The 23408-nt window shown below is 46.2% G+C and overlaps 2 protein-coding genes across 2 annotated transcripts in view; one reads left to right on the top strand and one right to left on the bottom strand.

Moving 5' to 3' along the window:
• Positions 1–1132: 1132 nt before the first annotated feature.
• On the bottom strand, positions 1133–9087 carry LOC116449221 (2-epi-5-epi-valiolone synthase-like). Its single transcript, XM_032120489.1, has 5 exons — positions 8791–9087; positions 5849–6482; positions 4003–4236; positions 3081–3333; positions 1133–2461 (listed from the first exon to the last, which is right to left on the bottom strand). Exons 1-5 carry the CDS (start codon positions 8961–8963, stop codon positions 2322–2324), a joined length of 1434 nt encoding a protein of 477 aa, XP_031976380.1. The 5' UTR covers positions 8964–9087; the 3' UTR covers positions 1133–2321.
• Positions 9088–11304: 2217 nt separating this feature from the next.
• Positions 11305–23408, top strand: part of LOC116449622 — a 33748-nt gene continuing 21644 nt past the window's right edge. Inside the window, exons 1-4 of the mRNA XM_032121315.1 lie at positions 11305–11538; positions 15158–15317; positions 16954–17045; positions 18075–18307. Of these exons, the coding sequence (XP_031977206.1) occupies positions 11523–11538; positions 15158–15317; positions 16954–17045; positions 18075–18307 (501 nt within the window). The 5' untranslated portion in view covers positions 11305–11522. The remainder of the gene's footprint in view (positions 11539–15157; positions 15318–16953; positions 17046–18074; positions 18308–23408) is intronic.

Here is a 23408-nt window from a genome sequence, read left to right as displayed (position 1 = left end):
TCCTGAGAGTCTCTCTGTGGACATTTAAAACAAGCAACTCAAGTTGATGTTGGTATTGTACCTCCTCCTCAGAGGTAGATGGGAATAAGACACTGTGCTGCAGGACACTGGCTGTTGGGCAGATGATAATCCTTGTTGTGCTTCATTCATTTCTAGGTTATCTGGTGTGAAAAATGGCCCACACAGCTGCTGGAGAGGAGGAGGACCATTTGTGTGTGAGTGTGCCCAGGTGATCACTGTAAGCACATTAAATGACTCTCAGCACCTTTGCCCTTCAGACTGCTGTCCTTAGGGCTCTCTCATGCTCTTAAAGAGCTGGGGTCACAGGATGTTTCTGGCTGGAAGAGACCACAGTGGGTCATCTGGTCCAACCTCCCTGCTCGAGCAGGGTCATCCCAGAGCACAGGGCACAGGATTGTGTCCAGACAGTCCTGGAATATCCCCAGTGAGGGGATTCCACACCCTCTCTGGACAGTCTGTTCAAGTGCTCAGTCACTGCACAACAAAGTTCGTCCTTAAGTTCAGGTGGAACTTTCTGTGCATCAGTTTCTGCCTCTGTCCTCTTGTCCTATTGCTGGGCACCACTGAGCAGAGCCTGGTCCATCCTCTGACCCTCCCTTCAGACACTCATGGGCCCTCACCTGCTCTCCTGTTGCACTGTCCCCGTTAGTTCTAGCAAAGCTGGTGGTGCTGGTGGATCCCTGAGAGAAGCAGTGATACTCTCCCCACACAGTAGCTACTGTCAGAAACCCACTGAATGAGCCTGTGTTTGATGGTCTGGAAAAAGGAGACAAGTTCACTGATATCCTCAGTCCCAGGCTTATTTAACTCTGGGAATTATGGGTTTATTTCTAAGAAGCTGTGGCTCTGAGGATGTGCTCTAAAGTTTCTTGGTAAGATGGTACCACCTCTGTGAAACCCTGTCCTGAAACTGGAGAGGTGCACTGCTCTGGAGAAGGCTGAGGAGGGCCTTCTCTATAGTTTTAAGCACATCTTCTCCAGGCTCAAGAGGAAAAGGGATTTATTATGTCAGCTGTATGCCTCGCTTCCGCAGTCTCTTTCTGTCTCTCAAGCATGTGCAAATGTACTCAGGCACACACTGCGGGCAGCAATGCAATCATTATTTCAAAAGTTTTTCAATTTTGGTAGCTTTTATTACTTTAGCAAAACAGAAGCCAGCACATCAGCACAAATTGGTGTAGGAAAAGTAAGCACCAGGGGAAAAAACAAATAACGTTGTAAATAATTCAAAGGCTGTTTGTTGATTGCAATTCCTTTGATTGGACCTCCAGGGAGAAGGATGGCATTACTTTTACATTTTTCACCATCAACATCCATTATATAATCTGCTCTGAGTCTGCCAGGATCCTGAGACATGACACTGAGGCTGCTTGAAGATTATGAACTTGCTTGGAGTTCTCTAATTTCTCTTGGTTTTCCCCAGCTGGCCTAGTATCTAACCAGAAAGGGATGAGATGGGAAAGGAGCCGAGGACTGACAGGTACAAGCAGCCCTGTGGCAAATATGGGGACACCAGGGGGTTCTGCAATATTGCCAGGAGGCCAACTTTGTTCTTAGGCAGCAGTGCTGCAAATTGTGCCCTGTTTGTCACACTGGTGGCTTGCAGGGGTTACACAGTGAAACCACCACATACATTTGGGCAGCAAGAGGAGACTTGCCAGCATGTCCTCAGTATCTGAGAGTCCCAAGACAAAGGGCTGCCATGCTGCCAAGAGACAGCCCCCACGTGCTTCACAGCAGTGATATTTACTGATCTGTGACTTGTGATGGTGCCTCTAATCAGTGTGTCATTCCCTTACACTGAGTGCAAAGGCTGGCAGATGAGCTTCTTTTTTTCTCTCTTTTGAATGAGAGAAAACAAGAAGAAAAGAATAACCAGTGAAGGAAACAACCCACTTCAAATATTTTATGCAGCATAGAAACTTTGCATGGTGCCATACCATGGTCTATGACTCAGCTACACCTGCTCATGTCAGGGATCCAAGCACAAGCAATGGTGCATGACAGTGGGAAGGGCCATGGCAGTTCCCAGCTTGGATTAACTAAATAAATGAATAAACCTGCTCACTTTCCCTGAAAGAAGATAGTTTACTATGAGCTACACTACAGGCACTTGGTGGTTTCACTTGTGAGCAATCACTTCTTGAACAATAATAGATTCCCTTTCAAACAAAGCAATTGAAAAAGGTAAATCATGTCAGATGCCAATATTCTGCTTGACCCACACTGCTCTGGGGTGTATGCATTTTCACGGGTGGTTCTGGATTTATCTTGTTCAAAATTCAGTTCTGCCCACCGACTTACAGTGGCAAATAGGTCAGGCTTGGGGCAGGACCACCACCTTGGGCTTGCAGCTCTTCCTCCAGCACAGTCTTGCAGTCCCTGACCCACAGCTTGTATGCTCTCTCCAGGGTCTCTTCACTGGTGTCATTGAATATCTCTGGAAAATAAGAGTTGTAGTTAATAGGACATCCAGAGGAGCTCTTCTTGCCTGCACACACTGACTGTGGCAGAGCCCCTCCAGCTTGTGGGAGCCTGTTGCCTTGTGTGTAGAGACTGAGCTTCGTGGAAGTGGTGTGAAAAGGAAACAGATGCCAGAGACCACAACCTGCTTCTGTGTTAGGGGTTGGTTGGCTTTTATTTTTAAATCTTACGAGTATTTCATCCCAGATATTGAACAGATATTATTTAGTTTGCAGGTATTAGTTCTAGGCACACTAATATATTAAATTTCTTTTGCCAAGGACTATTTCACAAATCTTTTCTGGTATGGCAAAGGAATTGTTTTTCTCTTTTGCCCTTGCTGATTTGTCTGCCAGATCACTGCATTTACCTTTGCAAGGTGAATTGGTTAATCATAATGCAATTAATTAGACCTCAGTCCTTAATGGAATTCTGGGGCTTGTACACAGGACGGATCCTGTCTCTTGATGGGTTTATCAAGATGTGAAAAAGAGCACAAGAAATGCACCACTGAAAACCACAGAGCACATTTCCCAGGATGTCACTGCCCGCCAAGTGCCTTCTGAGGGGGTTCCCTGGGGTCCCTCAGGCAGTACCTGCCACGCCGAGGCCGGTGGGCAGGGGCATCCGGAGCTGTCCCCCGCTGTGCTTGAGGCGCTCCCGCAGGGCTCTCTGGATCAGGGCCCAGCTGCAGCCGCTGTGCCAGACCGGCAGCTCCAGGCCCCGCATGCACTGGAGGATCTGCTCCTTCTCCTCGGCAGCGAGGAGCCCGCGCGCGTGGGCCACGTACGTCATGAATGCCATGTCGATGTTCACAGCCTCCCCGTGCATCAGCGACGGCAAAACCCTCTGGAACACAGCAAAGGTGGGTGGCAGAAAAGGTTTGGGGTGGCAAATAGGAAATAAGTAGGGTTTCTTTCTAAAAGTGTCCCTGAAAATCGACATTTGACTCACTGCGGTTGCTGGATGTTGGCATCTCGTGATTTACGGGTTGCTAGGATGATCCGTTTTACACATGATTAATTGCAGCTAAAATATCCCACAAGGATCTAGGATCTAATTCTCCTCCCATCTAAATCACTGAAAGAACACCATGAGATGGAGGGATGAACTCTGAATATTGGATAAAGTGTAGGTGTCTGCCTCTCATTCCTCAACTGCAATTTCTCCCCAGGAATATGGGCTATGGTCTCCATGCCTTTGTGCTGTTACAGTTCATGTTGGTGATTTCTAGTGGCTTCACTGAAATCTGGTTGTCTTTGAGTTTCAGTAAGTGCCCAGTAAGAAGCAACAACTGGAGTGAGGTCTGGATTGGAAATCAGTGGAGGTGTGGGGGAAATGAAGCAGGGGAAGGGGTCCCTTTTTTCAACAAGACCAGGCTGGTGTGTTGGGTGACCTGGAATAGCACGTCCAAATCTGGAGTTTCTCAGCTCCTTTTCACAAGATTTTCATGCAGCCTATTGAATTTTTTTATTTTATATTGAAAGTGGATGTTGCAATATAAAGTCTGTCACTCACCATTTCCAGCTCTGGGCTAATAAGGTGGCCAAAGTCAACCAGTCTGTCCAGATCATCCTCCCAGAGGTTGGGAGCCAGCTCTTCCAGCATGGTTTCGATGGCAATCCTGGTAGTCTGCAGTGCAGCGTCCCTGTGGTCAGCAAAGCCGTTGCAGGACTGGAACTTGGTGTCCAGCAGGTATTTTCCATGGTTCTTGAGCAAGTCAAACAGCCCTTTGTGTTTCATGAGGGCCATCTGGGACAAAGAATAGAAGAGGTAATTAAGGATAATTGATACTTTTATGTGCTGTTGGAAACTTGAGTGTTTCAGTGGATTGGACTGCAATAACATGTTGTACACTAGCAAAGAAACACCTGCACATGTGGTACATGGACAAGTTGTACCTCTGTAACCTGAAAAGGTGTCTCTGTAGACGCAGCTCCTGGTTAGCACAAATGTATTTGGGGTATGTTTAACAGGTGTCTGTGGAATGTGACCTGGTTGTGTCACACATTGTCAGCTGTGCTGAGTGAAGGTGTGTGCAAAAGGCAGCGTGGAAATGCCCAGTGTGACTCTGGTAAAATGGGAGCACTGGTGTGCAAGTTCCCCCACTACTGGGCAGCTCTGCCTGTGCTGGGAGTTTGTTGTGTGCTCCCATAGCCCAGCAGGTGGCTTGTAATGAGCTTTGGTTATTTGTGTGCCTGAAAGGAAACTCGAGACTGGATGGTGGCCATCCCCAGGACGGGGACTGGGTGGTGGCCAATCCCAGGACAAGTCTCATTTAATCCTTGGGGTTGCTCTTCAGGCAATGGAAGGTGGGAAAACACTGCAGTATAGAGAATATGAGGGTTTAGAAGTGATTTGCTTGTTAAAAGTACATATTTTTTCCCTCTCTGAGTCAGGCATTATCCCCCCCATGCAGTGGGGAATGGTGACCTGAGGGTTTCACAGTGCCTGCCAGAAACCTCCATATATCCTGGGGATTTCTCACTATGCAAGCACTGAAAATTGCTGCTGATGAACTCATCTCTAATACACTTTAATAGCTTGAACTCTGCTTTATCAAAACTTTCCAAAGCTCTCCAGACATAAAGCCATTTACTGTGCACTTTCCAGGTAATTTTAGAAGTATTTGCCTCGCAGGAGATTGATTGAGCACACTCGACATACCCAGTGAGGTAGGTGCAAATGATCTTGCAGATTATTAATCCCCAGTAAAATGAGCCTCAGATTCTCTGCCAGGAGTTCATTACAGAGTGCTATGGATCAGTCTCAATGAAAAGATGAGGATTTTCTTCCCTGGTTTTCCTCTGTCTCCTTCTGACTGTGAGTTTTGGAGTTTCCTCCACAGGGTTAGCACTGGACACTAAGTGTAAGGGGTGTTCTAACAAATTTAGCAGCTGTAAAATAAATATATATATAGACTCAATGAGAGTTGAAAGTCCCCATGCACCCTTGATGGCCCACCTTGATTTCTCTAAGTTGTTTATACAATGCCATGGATACTCTGGGACATTTTACTTTTCAATACTTAAAAGGGGCTTATAAGAAAGATGAGGACAGACTTTTTAGTAGGGCCTGTTGTGATAGAACAAGGGATAGTGGTTTGAACTGAAAGAAGATAGATTCAGGCTAGTTGTGAGGAAGAAATTTTTTACGATGGGGGTGGTGAAACCCAGGACTGGTAGGTGCCCCATTCCTGGAAATACTCAAGGACTTGTTGGATGGGGCTTTGAGCAACCTGATCTAGTGAAAGGTGTCCCTGCTCATTGCAGAGGGATTGGATTTGATGACCTCCAAAGGTCCCTTCCAACCCAAACCATTGCATGATTTCAGTTCTGAAAACTGCAGTTGCAAAAGTTCATACCTTTAAAATTTCCCCGAGGCCATTGGAGATGTGTCGCCGAGGGATGCTCTGGATGAAGGATCTATCCAGGAAACTTGCCACGGGGGGGGTGTAGCCCCCGAGCTTGTTCTTACACTGCAGAAAGTTCACCCCATTCTTCGCCCCCACGCTGGCATCCACATAGGACAGGAGGGTGGTGGGGACCCGAATGTAGGGGGTGCGTCTCCTGTAGAGCGACGCGGCCAGGCCAACGATGTCCAGGCACACGCCCCCGCCGATGGCGATGATGGGCTCCGTTCGCCGGTCAAGGCTGAAGTTCTGGACCTCGTGCAAGATGTTCAAGACCAAGTCCATGGATTTTGTTTCTTCAGTGGTTGGCAGGGAGAGGATTTTGTGCTGGACGTTGTTCTCTTCAAAGTATTCTCTGACTTTGGAGCCATAAAGTTTGTCGACAACTTCGTCTATGACGATAAAGCGCCGCAGTTTCCTCTTGCTGGCGGTGGTGAGCTCTATTTGCTGGGGGTCAGTGATATGACCCCAGAGCAGGGTGGTGTTAGAGGGTTCCAGAATGTTGTATGTTTCTACCACCTTGTAGCAAAAATAGATGGGAGCTTCAATTATCCAGGAAATCCCTCCTTTGGAGATGCACTCACCTCTAGCAAGGATCAGAAAACATGATTTGAAATCACTATATTCCTATTTTGACCTTTGCGTGTCTGAACTAGTTTAAGAATGTAGCTGGGAGGTGAAGAATGTGGAGTCTCTTGCCCATGCACTGCAGAAATGTGGGGCTGTGAGGGTGGGACACCCTCCCAGGTGTCAGGGGTCAGCAATTTTATTAATGGAGACGCTCTCCAAGGTCTTAGTGAAGAGTTAAATGTCTGAATTCCTACATAGCACTGAAAATACACGGACCAGGAAGGGCTGGAACATGTTTTTCATGCTGGAAGTTGAAAACCCATAAAAAAAGACCCAGCCCAATCATTTCAGCTTCCAAAAAGGGAGTGGGGAAGAGAAGAGGTTGACAAAATTTTCCATATTTATGGAAGACGCATCCTCTGATGGTATATCGGGGTGATAGGAGTTAATTTATTCTTGTCAATCTATACACAGCCACTCATCTCCATTCAGACCAGTATTTCTACAGTGCTTTAGTCAAATTAGTGAATCTCTACCTTGAAACAGGTGTGATAGAAATAGGAAGTGCTCCTGGAAAGGGAAAGAAAATAATTCGGGGGTTGGGAAACATTTCTGTACTGGAGTTTTCAAGGGTAGATAAAAGCCAAAACTAATTATCTGTCTAAAGCAGTGAGAAACACAGCCCTACAATGCCTTCCTTCTGTGGGATGGGCAAGCCAGGGGAAAAACAAGCTGGGAATCAAAAAAGGAAAAAAAAAACAGGCAGAAGAAAAGAGCAAAATGTATTTTATATAAGACTGTTTCTTGAGCTGCAGTTGGGGAAAAAATGAAAGTTTCTGTGAGCCTTTGTTTTGTTTTTTTTTGAGTGAGTAGCTGGCTCATTGGATAATCAGATTTCCCTACATGCCCAATTTCTTTTCACATGCCTGAACATTCACTTAGAGGTCAAAATAGATGTTTCTCTGCTTTCTTTACCAAATTGTCTCTAAGTCTGCCCTTAACCTTCATAGCTGTTAAAAAAAAACAGTGAGGATTTACATCTTCCAGAAAATTTCTTCTGGTCTTTTCAAATGTGGTATTGCAAAAAAGCATCATTGTGTACATTTTAATGCACCATCTTATAGCTGTACTTAACTCCATGTGCATCCACCTCTGGTGTGTGACCCTTCTAAGAGACAGGATGGTTTGGAATATTATTTGGTGGAATCAGCTTTGGGTGCTGGGTGGTACAACCAGTACCCATTGCCACCCCTCTGCTGCATGAAAATGAGTGGATTTGGGGCTGAACATTCCCTTGTAGGACAATATGTCAGCTGAGGATTTTTTTGGGTGTTCTTGGGCCCTAGGCTCATCTTTGTATTGACTGAGGTCCGGCAGGCTGTTTTTGGGTCTGCCAAAGTCCTGCTCTTCCTGCTGCAGCTCTGCCTGGGTGATGCTCGTGCCCGGTCACTGCCCACTGCCAGCGCTGGTGAAGGTCCCTCTGACCTGACTGAGAAAAGGATTATACTTGTGCCATTAAAATCTGAGTATGACAAAGGCTAGAAAACCTCTGACATGCAAAAGAGAGCTGTATTAAGAAAGATCTGCATCATGAATGGGGCTCCATGTGCTCGTGAAAAGGAGTATCCTGTAATTAAAAGATAATTAACTGGAGAGATGTACTAACAGCAAAGAGCTGTATGTATCCCTGGGGGAAATTTGTGTCTCTGCTCTGTCTGAAGTAGCATTAGGTGACTTCTGCAGTTTGAGAGATGTGTTAAGGGTTTTGTTCCTGTCAGTGACAGTTTATTTTTCCTACCTACCCATTTCGTTTGTCTGCAACCACCTCCATAAACCCATCCGTCCACCATGCCTCCATGTGAGATTTTGCACACACAGATTGCAGTTTCACAGAAGAGGAGGAAAAGAGCCCAAGTGCAGCACACAGATGTCCCTGCATAAGCTTTTCAGAAGTTTAAAGAAAATTCTCATCTACAAAAATGGAGGCTGTTGATAAAATTCCCTCTGCAACTCCGAGCTGCGCCAAGGAGCACAGCAACCCCCCATGGTGCCATACTGAACGTGTTCCCAAGGACATGCTGACAGGTTTGTACCCACAGGTCAGGTTGGATGGGGCTTGGAGCAGCCTGGTCTAGTGGAAGGTGTCCCTGCCCATCACAGGGGTTTGGACTTGACCTTCAAAGACCCCTTCCCACCTGAACTATTCTGCAATTCTGTCATTGTGGGTTGAAGCCGCCATGGCACCTGAGATGCTTTTTCCATCCCACCAAGAAGACTGCCCACTTTGGCTGGCCAGAGCAACATGGGCTCCTTCCTATACTCACATTTTTGCCTCAGAGAGAGTGATCTCATCCTCATCATTGGAAAGAGCTTCTCCTTTCTTGATGCGGCACCACGTGCTCTTGACTCGCACCAGCTGGAAGTCCGTCTGCTGGAGCTCCTGGGGCATGGTGGCTCCTGGGACTGCTGGAGCACCGGCCTCCTCTGACACCAGCATGCTTCCAGAAGCTGAAATCTCCCTATCCAGAGATCTCCCATCACTGGGTGCCTTTGAGGTGCTTTTTAAAGGCTCCAGGGTGACCAGGCATTGGGAGGGGAAGTCTCGTCTCCATGTGAGAGACTAATTACAAAACTGAGATTACCTAATCTGGGATGCACATTTGGGGTGGCAGGAACGTTTGAAGACACGTGCGACTACCAGGACGGGGTTGTGTAATCAGCTGGTTTTATAATGCTTAAGTAGTACAATGGGAGTGCATACGTTAACTTCCAACATGATGCCCTACAGCAAATTTGAAGTTATGAAAGGCAGTTTGTGTGATTCTTCACATCATTCAGGAACCTCCTTTACTGAGCAGAACCTCTGATATGGCTGCAGCTCTAAGCTGCTCTTATAGGATGAGACAGGAGCAGAAGCATGGGGATCAATACCAGCTGGTTGAACCTCTCTTGAGCTCACATTCCTGGGATTCTCTTGCATTGAGGAACAAAACTATATATATAATACATATTTTAGCTTTTATGGTGGGTTTAAAAAAATTATCAGAGAGCATTTATCTCCTGAAGGGCTGTTTGGGGCATGAGCTGATTTTTGATCCCCACGTGACTGGGGGATGCACAGTTCACTTTTCCATATGATCTTCCAGCTGGGGATTTTGGAGGGCCCCAGGCTCAGGTTGCCACGCGAAGCATTCCCTTGGCATACAGCTCTGTATGCTGAGCACAGGAAGATCTTCCTTTGATTTCACCAGCAGTGCCTGAAGGCACAAACCCGTCTTTGCCACCTTCTCAGCTGTGTTTCTGAAAGCTGTCCTTGTTCTGAAACAAAGATCAAGAAAATCAAATGCAGACGTAAAAGCAGAGGCAGGAAAAAGTGGGTCTTAAAGAACCCACTGGACAAGACTGTGTCATTGCTTTGAAGGCTTAATTGCAGCCAAACTCACTTTGGAACCTCCATCTATCTCAAAATTAATATTGGGAAAGAGCTACAGGAGCAATCTCCAAAACCATGTAGCCGTGCTCCAGGAAGTATCTAACTCCTGACTCCAGTCCTCACTGTGGGCTTCATCTCCAGATGGCAAAGTGCTTTTTAAAGAGGACAGGCTGTTAACCCCATTTTGTAGAAGCAGAAAATAGAGTCCCAGAAGTTAAACAACTTGCCCAAAGTCACCTTAAAGGTGGTGGGTGTGGATTAGATGGCATACAAAAGCTTGTAGCCTGTTTACCAAATACTCATCTGAAATTTTAACTCCCAATCTAAACACAATTTTTATTGCTTTCTGCAGGAACTGCAATTCTACTGCAGTTTGTTGTTTGCTAAATCATAAAACAGAATAATCTTAGGTATGCCAGGAAGTCTGTTTTTCTCATCTTGTTTATTTGTTTTAATTAATAGCAATACACTCAGCATTGAGACTTCTTTTATTTGCTTTTCTTTTACCCTTTCATCGTGTGCATTTACTTATCTTCTATTTATACTTCCCTGTGCTATTCTGGGGGCACTGAAATATCTTCTGTTACATTTGAGAAGTTGACAAACTAACTTTCCACAGTCCAGCTGCTTGCCATGTCTCTGTACCTTCCATCCTGCAGAGGGGCTGCCAAGAGCCCTGTGTGAGCTCCCCGAGCCTGCTCACCTCCCCTGCCCAGCCCTGGGCTCTCTCTGCACACTTTGCAGGTACATCAAGTGGGTCCTTGAGTGAATGAGCCCAGGTGGTTCATCCCAGAGGGGAAAGATGCTGTTCTGGTTATGGGAGAGCCCATATTTCCTCATGAGCTTCAGTTCGTGTTTCATCTGAGTGAAAAGGAGCTGGCCAGCCCACCTCAGCTCCATCACGTGTTCTTTAAGGACTTTGCTTTAATTCCTCACCAGCGCTTTCTGCCCAGATCTGCTGCAGGCCACCTTAGGCTTTTGGATAGTTTGGATGTTCCCACTGCTTGCTCCTGGTGCCTCCCTCAGCCAGTTCATTCCTGGGACCCTTCCTTGGGGTGCAGATCAACTGGTACCTAAGTGACACCACCTGCCCCAGCCCGTGCAGAGGCCCGGACCCCAGAGCAGGGGTTACCCCAGTGTTTGGCTTGTCGGGGCAGTGGTGACGTTATGGCTAAGGACCACTAATAGATAACCTGGGGTTCAGAGTCCTGGGATATTTTTGGCCCCACACCTGGTGGTTTAGCTGGGGCATGTCTGTGATATGTAACTAGAAGGTTATGAAACTGCCAATTACTTCCTTGAGAGCCAGCAGCTTCCCATGGTCAGGATGTGAACTTACTCTTATGTAAAGCAAAGGCATTGAAAGTCGGCTCTTTTGTTGTGCTTTTTCATGTCAGATGCTGTTGAATCTCACCTGCTTCCTGTGTCTGGGTGGGACAGGTGGGTGCAGCCCCAGCCCGGGGCCATCCTCCCTGTGCAGCCTCTCCCCAGCACTGGGACTCTGCCCAGTGATTGAGGGAGGAGATTTTGCCCCTTTGCCGGGCACCCAAGCACTGACCTCCTGCTCTGCAGAGGCAGCAGACTCACCACAGCATCCTCTGAGGCCAGGAGACAAGAAGGAACATGCATTACCCTTCAGGTAAACTCCCTGTGTGGGGTGGGGAGCTCCAGGAGAGTGGTGTGACAGGAGGGAACACTGTGTGATGCCGCAGTCCTGGGTCCCCACCTTCCCCATGGAGATGGGACCTGCAGACTCTGGCAGCAAGGAGCAGAGGGTGAGTTTGTCAGGAGGAGGAGAGAGGCGAGCACAGGAGATGGGTCTGCAGGAACCTGGAGTGGAGGGAGCAGGACAATCCCAGGAGAAAGGAATGGTGGAGTGGTGGACACTTGCAATGTCGAGAGAGCTTTGGCTGTGACTAATATCTGATGGATTGTGATGCTTTTGTTATAAATAATTTCTCTCCCTAATGGGGAGATTCAGCTTTTCTACTTATTTTCTAGCAGTAGAACCTGTAGAAAACACATCAGCTAGTGTATGTTTTCCTTGCTTTCCCCTGAAGTTCAGAATTTAGATCCTTGTTTCCTGCCATGAGCAGCAGCTTCCCCTCTCTGGCTGCTTCCTCCCACTCTTTCTCCTCATGCTTCCACTCCATCCCTAAGCTGCTCCCTGTCCCCAGGCTATTGCTGCTGGCTTTGCTGCAGGCTCTGGCACTGTGGATGCTGAGCAGGCTGAGCTCTCCTCGGGACCCCTGCAATGTTTGATGGCCATGCATTCAGGTTTTGGCCACACTCCCAGCCCACCCTTGTCCCCCCATGGGCCATGACGTGCCCTGTGCCCCGACATGTATTTACACACTAAGGCAAAGAGGTGAGGGTTGGGATAGGCTGTCAGTGCCTGAGGTGCCTTGCTGAATATGATGATTGGAACTGTTCAGGACGATTTTAGCAGACTGGATTTCCAAGTGCTTAGCATGGAGCAGCTCCTGCCAAAGTGCTTGGCACAGGAGCACCAGTCTGGCAGCAAAGTGTTCAGGTGGATCAGGTTCAGTGCTCTGCCCTGGCTGGGAAGGGGGGCTCTTTTGGAAGGCATTGCTGGGGCTGAAAAACAGATCTAGAGGCTGGAAGGTGAAATGAGGATAGCTCAGAAATGGGAACCAAAGATTTGGTCTTTTTGATCTCATGTCTTTGCTTTGTTTTTGCCAAATCCAGACTGTCTTGTCTCCGTGCCTCCTTCTGGGTAGCCCCCTGCAAACAGTAAAGTGTCCTCCTCTTTTCCCCACCTAAAAAGTGCCATCTGAGCACAAACTGCAGAGTTTAATTTTGATTCTGGAGCAGCAGGTCCCTCCATGGCACTGCACTGCCTTTCTGCTCAGGGGTCACTGATATCCCACGCATTCAACCTTGCAATCCTGGCTCCTGACTTTGGTGTGAATCAAAAGTGCCTGATTTCAGAGGGAGCAGAAGCTGCAATTTATTATTCAGCTTGGTTGTAAAACAGGGTGGCTGTGCTCTCAGCAGCTGCCCAGGAAGGTGCTGGGAACCATTCTGCTGGCAAGAATGGTCCATTTTAAGAATTCTCACCTTATCTTTCTTTTTCAAGCTGCTGGAGACTTAAAGCAGCCCTTTCCTGCTCCTTCATGGTAGGGCTATTTTCAGCATTTTCTTCCTCAGAGCAAGCCCTTTTTCTTTTTGCCCGTTGATAATGCACAACTAGATGGGAAAGGAAAGAGATGTCTGTGCATGCATAGAGCCATAAGGAAGCAATCGGGCAATCTAGTTTAGTTCTTAATATAGTCCAGCAGTTTTGCTGGGGTTGTGTAAAACTGAGCACTGAAATGAAGCACTTTTTCCTGGAATAACCTTAAAAAAAGGTGTAGTTACATAAAGTTTAGCTCACCTTAGTGCTCAGAGCCTTGGGCTGGGCAGCCAGCCCTGAGCTGTGCTCTGACTTGTCTGGTGCTTGCACAAATGAGGGCAATTCTGACCTCTGCTGTTGGCCCAAAGCATCACCAGGCTGCAAAAATGCAGCACTCTCTGCAAAGGTTGTGTAATCTGGGATGGAGGGTTGCTCCTGACATGCCCTGCCTGCGCCCTCTCCCCACAGCACCTCTTGGCTCTCACCTTTGGTGTTACAACACAGGTTACGAAACAGCTGCAGTTAAGTCTTGTTTCCTTCCCCTTGTGTGACAGGCAATCCCTGTCTGTCACTTACCCAGAAGCATAACGTGATGATTACTAAAAGCCGACATGGATTATAAATATGTTTTTCCCCCTAAATTAACAAAAAGCCTCAGAGTGCTTGGCAGGGAGGATGAGCAGATCCCAACCTCCAGCATTCTGCAGCTGTGCAGTGGAAACCCCGGGATGCTCCCTCATGTAGTGGTGAAAATGCTGCAAGAAGAGTGTGTGTCCTCTCCACTCGAAATGTAGCTGGGCTGAGGTCAGCAAACCAACACGGTTTGGGAAGGGGGTGGTTATTCCTGCAATTGCAATTATTTGTATTACTGCTGGAAGGGATACAACCTGCCCCTGATGGCTGGAGACTTGGATGAGAAGTAAATCATAGCATCGTATCACAGAATCACTGAACGGTTTGGGTTGGAAGGGACCTTAAATTCATCTCGTTCCAACCTCCTGCCATGGGTAGGGACACCTTCCACCATCCCAGGGTGCTCCAAGCCCTGTCCAGCCTGGCATTGGACAATTCCAGGGATGGGGCAGCCACAGTTTCTTTGGGCAACCTGTGCTGGAGTCTCTCCACCCTCTCAGTGTAGAATTTCTTCCTATAGCTAATTTTAACCTATCCTCTTTCAGCCTGAAGCCGTTCCCCCTTGTCCTGTCACTACATACCTTTTAAATAGCCTCTCTTCATCCTTCGTGTAGGCTCCCTTCAGGTACGGGAAAGCCACTGGAAACCCTCCTTTCCTTCACTCCACTTAGTTCTCTGCAGCTTTTCTATCACAGGTGATAAAACCCTGCCAGGGGCGATCTGCTCCACCCCAGTTACCCTCACAGCCTCTTGGCCTGTGTCTCACAGGTGCTTTCATAACCCAGCACGTGCTCTTACACCTGAGGCATGGGGGACTTTCTCTGAACCACGCCTGCTCTCTGGGGTCATGGCTGGCTGTGATCCATGGTGGATTGCTGCCACAAGGATTTTCTGGGATCTCAGGGCAGGTTCAGTGCCATGGGCGGCATTGCTTTGGCCCCCAGAGCAGGGTGATTTAGATCCTGGAGGTGTTTCCACAGCCTGTGAAACCCTGACATGTTGTGTGGTGCACAGCAGCCTCCCTGGCACAGACACATCTCGGGGACACTTCTGCACCCCACTGACACAGATCCTCCTTTTAACAAAGTGTCACCCACTGCCTGCATCTCCTGCCTGGTTTGGCAGGAGCAGTTTCAGAAGCATTCTCTTTCCTCTAAGGAAAATTGTACCTGGAGGAGTGGGGTTTGTGTGCGGTTGTTTGGTGTTTGATGTTTGTCTTGGAGATTTAAAAGCAAAATTAATGTGTTTAAAATATTCTTATGCTTGATCAGCACTGAGGGGGAAAAGGTAGAATACATGTGACAAAAATCTATTAGAAGTATACAGTTTTTTTCAATTTGAAAAGGTTTTCACAATTGTTTTCATAGTCCTTCAAAATCCTGTATTTTGTATAAAAAAATGCACACTTGTGTTTATGTACTCTAAATTCCACTTCCACTGATTTCAGCAGTTACAAAATCATTATTCTTCCTTTTAATTTCCATTTCAGAAACCCTCTCTGGGCACATTGCTGAGAACCTTCTCAAAGCCAAAGAAATAGCCCTCAATGACTCTCGTGTACCTGAGCAGCTCAGGAATTACTTACAAAAAGCTCTTGATGTTGCTCTTGGACTAGACCCTTACCTGGATGCAATGGCAACTTCCAAGAGGTACAGATTCTCCTTTGTAGCCTTGTGCTTTTGTTGGTGGTTGGATGAATATGTTGTTAGATTTTCTGTCCAGAACATGCCAGAAATGTGGAGGAGGAAGGAGGAAGAGGAGTGAGACTTAACTGCACCCAAACATGTAGCAAAGCATGCATGGATGTGTGTGAGAGACCACAGCCTGGAGGAGAGGACGTGAGAACAAAAAGCTTTAGCTCTAAATTTTGGAAGATATTCTCCCAATTGCCTGTTGTCTATGGCAGTGTCTGAGCTGGAGCATATCCTGGGGAACACCAACCTCCACACAGTGCCTGCTGGAAGGCTTGAAGAGCGAGCCCCTGGATCCAGTTGGTGCTGGGATAAATAAGGAGTGAGGAAAACCTGCACCTCAGGATCCACCCTCTAATAACAGCTTTACATGTGGCTTTTATCTCCAAGCACTCAACAAACATTAATTAATCTGCTACCTAAATTACTCTAGTAACTAAACTAATTAATTAAACTAATTTAAGGTATCATTAATTCAGAAGTCCTCATTATTCTTTTTTGAGCTACAGTATATTACCCAGCCATGTGGGGTCTGCTAAGCAATTCCCATTTATCAGTGTACATTTTGATATGTGGAAAAAGCCAGTTCTGTCTAAAATTGACAATGTGTAAACTGTTCCAGGCTGTGGATTATGGGAACGCTGAGCGTTCGCTCTGTTGCTGAAATAATAGCTGATAGTTGTTTGACTTACACTTGCTGTAGGATAATAGCTATACATTATCTTATTAAAGTTGTTAAAGCATTTGTGAGGGGCAGAAAAGAGGTTATACGAAATGTTCTACTCTTTAAGTCTTGGATTATCTGAGTGTGGCTGACACGGGTTATGAATTCTTTCTCATTTTACTGAGGAGTGGAGGGGGGAGCTGGAGGAAAAAAACCCACTGAAATGGCTCTAAATTCTGGCCTGAAGAATGATCACCATTCATTTCTGGTTGTTACTTTCTTCAGATAGGCTAATCTAACCTGTCTGGAGGCTATGGACTTCTTCCAGTCATCTATTGCCTTCTCTATGTAATAGGTAGCATCTCACTTCACCCAGGGACATTGTCACAGGCCTGGCTTCTGTGAAATAGCATCTGGAGGCATCCTGCTTTTCTGAGCACTTTGTGAGGAAAAGCATTTCTTTTTCCTGTCTTGTAAAAAAATTTAGATTTTATATCTTTTTCCCTATTCTGAAACGAAACCTTATTTTTGGCTGAAAGAAAATAATCATTGTAGAACTGAACAAAACCTGGCCAGGGTAACTAGAGTAATTTACTCCAAACCAGCAGATAGATAGAGTACCTGTCTGGGACCAGCTGAAAATGGGAAAATTTGGGGGTTGAACAGTGTGGAATTCTTTCCTTTAGTTCCGTGCCCCATTCTTCCCAAGCCCCTATGGCTGGGGTGGCTCCCAGCACTGAGATGTGCTTTTTGCCAAGGCAGGCCCCCTTAGGATTGGAATTTAGGATACTTGCAATGCTTCTGGGCTAATTTTTCATGGTCACGCACCGATGGAGCTTTTCCAGGAGTTCCCTCTTGGTTGCTGCTTTTTATGTTTGGCTCTCAGATTTTGGTTGTTATCATAACATCAAAATGTCTTTTTTTTTCCAGAAAAACTTCACCTGACCACATCCCCGGGGATGCTGAAGGAGCCGAAAGCAGAGTCAGGCTGCAGGAAACACATTCCTCTGGCTCTTTGAATGGCAAGTTGGTCAGCCAAGAGGGTAAAATTGCACCAGATTGGTGTAAAGGTTGCCACTGAAGTTTAAGTTATCATTCTCTACTTTGTCTTGAGTAAGGGTAGGATGAGTGCCATGGAAATGCTCAGAAAATGTGGAAAATTACTTAAAAAGAAACAGATGAGCTTCCTGTAGGCTTTAATCTTCCTTTGGCACGAGTTTTCCCTGTATCCTGCCTCTTGTACCCTTGTATTCACCCACACATGGCCATGCACCCAGGTGCTGTAATTCACAGAGCCAGCCCCATCCCTTAGTGAGCAGCAGAGATCATCACCCTTCTTAGAAGGAAAAGGGATGGAGAAATACTTTTGGTTTGGGTTCGGGGTGTCTGATAGGGGTTTATGTGCTTTTTGTGGTGGAGGTGGCTGTGGCCAAGCCCTGCACCTTTACAAGTAGCAATACCCAGGCTTGTATCCCCTTATTAAGCCTATTACACTAAATCTATTCCCAGATTCATTCTTCCCAGATGTTGTCATCTTTGGAGTAATATATCATCTCAGTGAAGTACTCTTATAATCTATTACACTAATACATTGTTCGAAGGACACCACTGATGATAAATTTCTTAAATGATGGTGCTGTCTAGGGATAATGACTCTAAGAGCAAATGCAAGGTAATGTAGTGACTTTTTTTTTTAATACTGGATTCCAGAAAGAATATGGAACCATCTTAAAGACATTTTCATATGGGGGGAATGTTAAAATATGCAATATTTCAAGCACTATTTAACAAGCACTTGAACAATAGCAGCACTGATGATAAAGGTTCTACATTTAAAACCAGTCCTTTTATTCTGTTGTCTTTTAGCTGCATTTTAGATGAAATTTTGTCAGATTCTGTTGTTAAACCTTTATTTGAGAGTGTTTTAAGATTAGGGTTTTTTTTTTTTTTTTTTAATGATCACTTAAAAGGCACATCTAATTTTCATTGTGAACAAAGTATAGTCTTTCTCAGGGTCTTATTTTTGAATTTTCATTCTTGTCTTTCCACAGGCCAAATTTTTAGGATGTTTGTTCATATGACCAGAGCCAGTAAGATTTTATTAATTGGCAAGCTTAAAGGTTACAGTATCCTTGCAATTGCAGAAGAATTGCCAGACAATGGCAAAATCTTTGCCTGTGCAGAAGTGCCGTATCTCGGAGTGAACAGCCAGGAAGCATTTGATTATTCCTCAGATGGCAAAAAGATAAGCATGCGAGTGGGACCAGTGGCAGACATCTTGGAGGTAAAGTCAGCTGGAAGGGGAGTTTGGGATCTCTTGTGCAGAGCACATTAAAGGATTTCAGACAGGTCCTATTTCCTGCCCACAAGATGCTGGATGGTGGCCCTGGTGTGCTTGCAAATGTGTGAACACACTCTTACACTGAGGTTATTTCTTATTTCCGATGTATGATGGGGCAGCTCTGTCACACAAGAGAGTTTTTCTCCCTTTTAACTAAAATCCTGCAGCTTTTTGATCAGAGGGATCACAGGCTCTCAGTGTAGGTCGATAGGCTTCAATGGCAGTTTAACTCAACATGGGTTGGCTTTGCTGCGGATCCCTAATTCCAAGTATAACAAACAGGAAGAGTGTATCTGTACCCTGCTGAGCCAGCTTTTGAGAAGGACAGCTTGCTCCCAATGTTCACAAGAATTGGGAAAGTCCTGGAGATGTTTGTAATTCTACCAAAACCTCTTACTATTTTTCCCCACTGCAAACTCTTAGAGGAATTAGACCCTGCTTTCTCACTTCCAGAGCAATGTGATAAGCCTCAGACAAATAATGCCTTAGCTGTACTTGTTTCATTCTGACTGGTGCCTTTGTCCCAAGAAAGAGAAATCTTATGATTGCCAGCAGTTCACATTTAATTCCAGTTTATGGATCTCCAGGACATTGCTGCTGGTCCAGCATGAGACAGGTGGTGCCCATAGCAGGTTCATTTAAAAGCCTTTCTATTATTAATACAAATCAATTTGATCTGATTTCATTTTCAATCTGGATGTGTCAGTGTGAGCTCAATTGTAACTTTATTTGCATTAGCAGGTACCATATTTATTTCTAAAATGAAATGGCCAGGAGCTTTCTGACCTCTGGTTTTCATGACCTCCAAGTTTGATAAGAAAGAAACAAAGAGCTTTGCAAGTATATGAATAAACGAAATGTTACAGATCACCTGCAATGTGCAGCATTTAAAATCCCAGCTCCCCGCAGTGAGTGTGAAATTAATTGAATTGCTGTTGCTCTCTAGTGCCCATTCTGTGCAACTGACTTACTGTGACTGAATTAAAATATCTAGAGGCAGGCAGAGTACATGCTGTGTAGAGATTAAAGAAGGGAGCAAAGACATGAAAATTAAATCCTTAAAACAGAATGTTGCAATTGATTTTATATCCTCCAATTGCAACATGAAGGCACATCCTGACCCCAGTTCTGCAGGTGCTCAGAACTTCAAATACCTCTTAGAGCTGTTGGGAACAGAGATGCTCGTGTTTGGCAGGAGAGATCCCAGCATGGGGACACCTCTCTGTGCATGATTTCTGCACTGGGCTCTGAACTTTTGCTATTCAGTGTGGCAGATGTTTTGTCATTGGTATCAGGACAATCAGGATTGTCCTACAGGTTTAATCCACAATGGCTGTAAATGCTGAAGCAATGAATTCGGTGGCCTCTCTGGTGGCTTTGCATTTTGGGCTCCTTGAGGCTTGCCCAGCTGGAGTGTGGCAGCTGCATGGGATGCCTGGGTGTGTGGAAGAGGCTCAGGCTGTGGACAGTGTGCTGCCTTTTCCTTCCCAGATGACCAGTGTAGGTTGGAGACTAAGCAGGCTTCCTTTACTGCCCAAAGAGAGGCAGGAGGACAAGGCAGTCAGAGGCAGGAGATGGGTGAGGGATGGCACAGCAGGGCTCTCACAGCTCAGCTTCACAGAGGAAGTGGAGAACATTTCTGTCCCCCGCGGTCTGTGGGGAGGCTGGTCTAGAGCAGAGCAGTCTAACACTTGTTAAAGAGCACAGTGAGGTTTAGAAGAGCTGGAACAAGCTCTGGCAAGGATCTTCCTTGTTGCCTACAGTGTCTACATCCTTAGGTGTTATTCTTGTCCCTTTGGAGATATTAGAGGGCAGAGATGGTCACCCACCAATTGGTCTTTGTCTGATGCAGTTTCCTTGCTTGGTGATGGTGGCTGAATTCTGCTTCTAAGCTGAGTGCAACAGGGCAGGATTTCTGCTTATCTGCTGCTCCTCAAGTTTTTGCAGTAATACAACTCCTGGAAGCAGGATTTGCCTCACTGCCCTGGCCCTTTCGAAGCAAGAAAATGTCCTATGATCCATAGATTAACTACCTGTCGCGGAATTCCTCTTCTGCTGCATGAAGCTGTGATTCAGCATGTCCCAGCTGTCAGAAGGTGTATGATCTCTCCCTTCTGGTGTAAAACCAGTCTACTCAGGAGTTGCATCCCAGCCCCTGGGATGTCATCCAGGCGCTGCAGGATGTGTCCAGTGCTGCCCCCACATCTTTGGCTGCTGCCCTTTACAAGGAAGCTGCCAGATCTTGCAGCTTTACCACAAGGATGCAACACATTGGTGCCAGCGCACCTCAGACAGTGGGGCCGTTATGTCACCCCTGTGGCTTTGGCTCTTCCTCCTAAATCCACGGCTCATCAGGGCTGAGAGTGAGTGGAGGGCAGTGCAAAGGCAGCACACCAGTCCATGGCAGCACCTTGACCAGGCTCTCTGACGCCTCTGGATGCTCCCTTGTGTTATCACACAGCACTGGTGGGGTTGGCCTGTTTCCTTCCCTCCTGTCCCAGATCACAGCCAGTGCAAAACATCTGGGATTTTGACCTGCCAAGGGATGCTAAGTGTCTGACAGGAGCCAGAGAGCTCAAATACACAGTAGGGTTCATTTGGTATCTGAGGGCATGATGATAAACTCCCACCTTCCCCCCACAAGAGGGACAGACACTGTCAAGCTGGGGGAGGTCCCCACCAGAGCACAGAGCCCACATGCACCACAGCACACTCTGTGCCCAAGGGCCTCAGGAATTTTACCTAACATTTTGAAATGTGGGCTGAGGCGAAGCCTTTCTTTGGGTTCTTCTCAGGTACAGGTGTCTTCAGTGGGAATTAGCTATCTATTCAACATGTCCTGGGCCATCGTTTAAAAACATTTCCCAACAAATCTTCCCTTAAGTCTAAGCTCTGTTGAGCCATGCCTGGATAATGTGCCTTGCTGTGGATCTGCTGCCAGCAAGAGCCTGATCTTGCACAAAGAGCTTCCTTCAATTCCCAGTGGGCTTTTGATGAACAATGGATGCAGGATTGAGTCTGGAGGGAATGCAAACTATCAGGAAATTATTCCCATCCATTATTTTGATCCTTCTATTTTAAAATTGAAAATGCAACACAAAAAATAACACGGTGTTTGCAGCCGATTCTGTTGATTGTAGGGCATTGTGGAAGCATGTCAGGGTTTGCTTTCTTCTTTTTTCCCTCCTTTTAGCAGGCAGAATAGGTGAAGAGGTTGAGCTGCAGATCTCATTTCTCCTGTTTTGCTGCTTGTGAAGTCTGCCAACAGAATCCACCTTGACAAAGTCAAGGACTCTGCGTTTAATGTTGAACTGAGTGAATAAATTATGCATGAAATTGTGTCGGAGTCTCTAGTGTGCTCTAGAATTGCTCCTTTTGATATGAAAGGTTAATTCAGAAAGGAGTCCAAAATAGCTGGAAATTGTGGGGATAAGTGGATAGTATTCACTGTTGTGAGCTGTTATTACTAGAAATTGCATTCCCTCTCTGGCTTCCCTAGAGATTTCGCTTTGCCGGTGAATATAAACTGTACTCAATAGAATAGCATTTAGGAGTAACAAGAGTGTATGTCTACACACAGTAAAATATTCTAATGGTGTTTTAAAAGGAGACTGTACTTTTTCATGTATTCTGTGCACCCCAAGGATGGATTGCTATTACATTTAGGTCAAGAACAAGGCACAGGAAAGGTAACAAGTTTTGAGTACATCTTTATTACAAATATGGTGACTGTATGATACATATCAAAGGAACTGGGCAGTCATTTTTTTTCTGATTGAGTTTGTATGTGCCTTATGAGAGTGTTGTCTCTGATTAGGACTCCAATCAGGTTTTCTCTGAGCTTTGACAGAAGATTCATTCATGTTTTTATTCGGGATGTCCTCTCCCTGATCTCTTGCTGTGCCCTTTCTCATGGTCACTTTTGGTACATCTCCTCAGTGGAATGCAGTGTTACACTTCTTTTTTTTTTAATCCAAAAGGAAGTTAATGACTCACTGTAAGAAAAAGCATTAATTTTAGCCAAGTTTGCTCTGAATTAAAACTCTTATTGCCATATGTTACCATCTATGATGACTCTTTAGCAAGGAGCAGGGATTGCACTGTAAACACTCAGGAAATTAGTTTCAGCAGGATATTTTGCAGGCAGATTATTTCCTTCTGGATCTCAGCTTTCCTCACAGTTGGAGGCATTTGGGGTTTGCCTCTCCAAGCAAAGGACAATGGCATCTCCACAGTGCTGTGAGGTCCCAGGCAGGGCCTGGCCCAGTCTGTGCTGGGAGGGCCAAGGAGGTCAGTCCCTCATTTTAAATCTCCTCATCCATGCTGGACAGCTTGGAATTGTCCTCTGCACCCATCTTTCCAGTGCTTGGCTCTGCAGTTAGAGCGGATTTTTCCCTTTCTGGCTGTCTTGGTTCAGCAGCGGGTGCTGGCAGTGAGGGAACCCTCTCCTGTGTGGTGCCCTGGCCATGGGGACCACCTGTCTGGGTGACCTGTGTTTTGCTAGCCAAGGGGCTCCAGGAAACAGGGAAGTTTCCTCTCCGTGTGGCTGTTATCCTGCTATGTAGAGGCTGCTCTAGAGGCAAGGCTGGTTCAAGGAATTTCGTGGATTCCTCTTATAGCCCTGGAGCTGTTTCTAGCTAAATATGGAAAACCCAGCAGCAATTAGGAAGCTGAGGGAACAAGAAGCTTAAATGATGGCAGGTCCCAGTACAAACTCAGGCTATTCCTTACCTGTGTCAGGCACTGGGTATCTGGAAGACAGGAAAGGTGCCCAAGTGACCTTCCTGATTGGCCATTCAGGACTCAGTGAAGTGGCAGAAGAGAAATGCCTTAGAAACCATGGCCTGGCAGTGCAAGGACAAGCCAGGTGTGCACTAGTTACACATCCAACCCAGGCACCCTCCTGGGATGGATGCTGGGATGTTGAAAGGTGGTTTATCTGTGTCAGAAGACAGATAAGAAAGAGATAAGCTGTCAGCAGGTAGGCGGTACAGAAAGAGGGCTGAAATGAGAAATCCAGTTAATATCCAGAGAGCTGCACAAC

The sequence above is a fragment of the Corvus moneduloides genome, chromosome 11 (assembly GCF_009650955.1).
Source record: "Corvus moneduloides isolate bCorMon1 chromosome 11, bCorMon1.pri, whole genome shotgun sequence".
In the NCBI taxonomy this organism is placed as follows: Eukaryota; Metazoa; Chordata; class Aves; order Passeriformes; family Corvidae; genus Corvus; species Corvus moneduloides.
Note: the sequence above shows the minus strand (reverse complement) of the source record. Positions and strands in the feature narration are given on the sequence as shown.

What these genes read in the sequence shown, in the direction of transcription:
- LOC116449221 (XM_032120489.1), bottom strand. Translation starts at nt 8,963, where the DNA reads ATGCTGGTGTCAGAGGAGGCCGGTGCTCCAGCAGTCCCAGGAGCCACC. An exon ending in ACTCTCTCTGAGGCAAAAAT is followed by an intron (nt 6,483 to 8,790) that starts GTGAGTATAGGA and finishes GATCCTTGCTAG; the next exon opens with AGGTGAGTGCATCTCCAAAG. An exon ending in GCCTCGGGGAAATTTTAAAG is followed by an intron (nt 4,237 to 5,848) that starts GTATGAACTTTT and finishes TCTTTGTCCCAG; the next exon opens with ATGGCCCTCATGAAACACAA.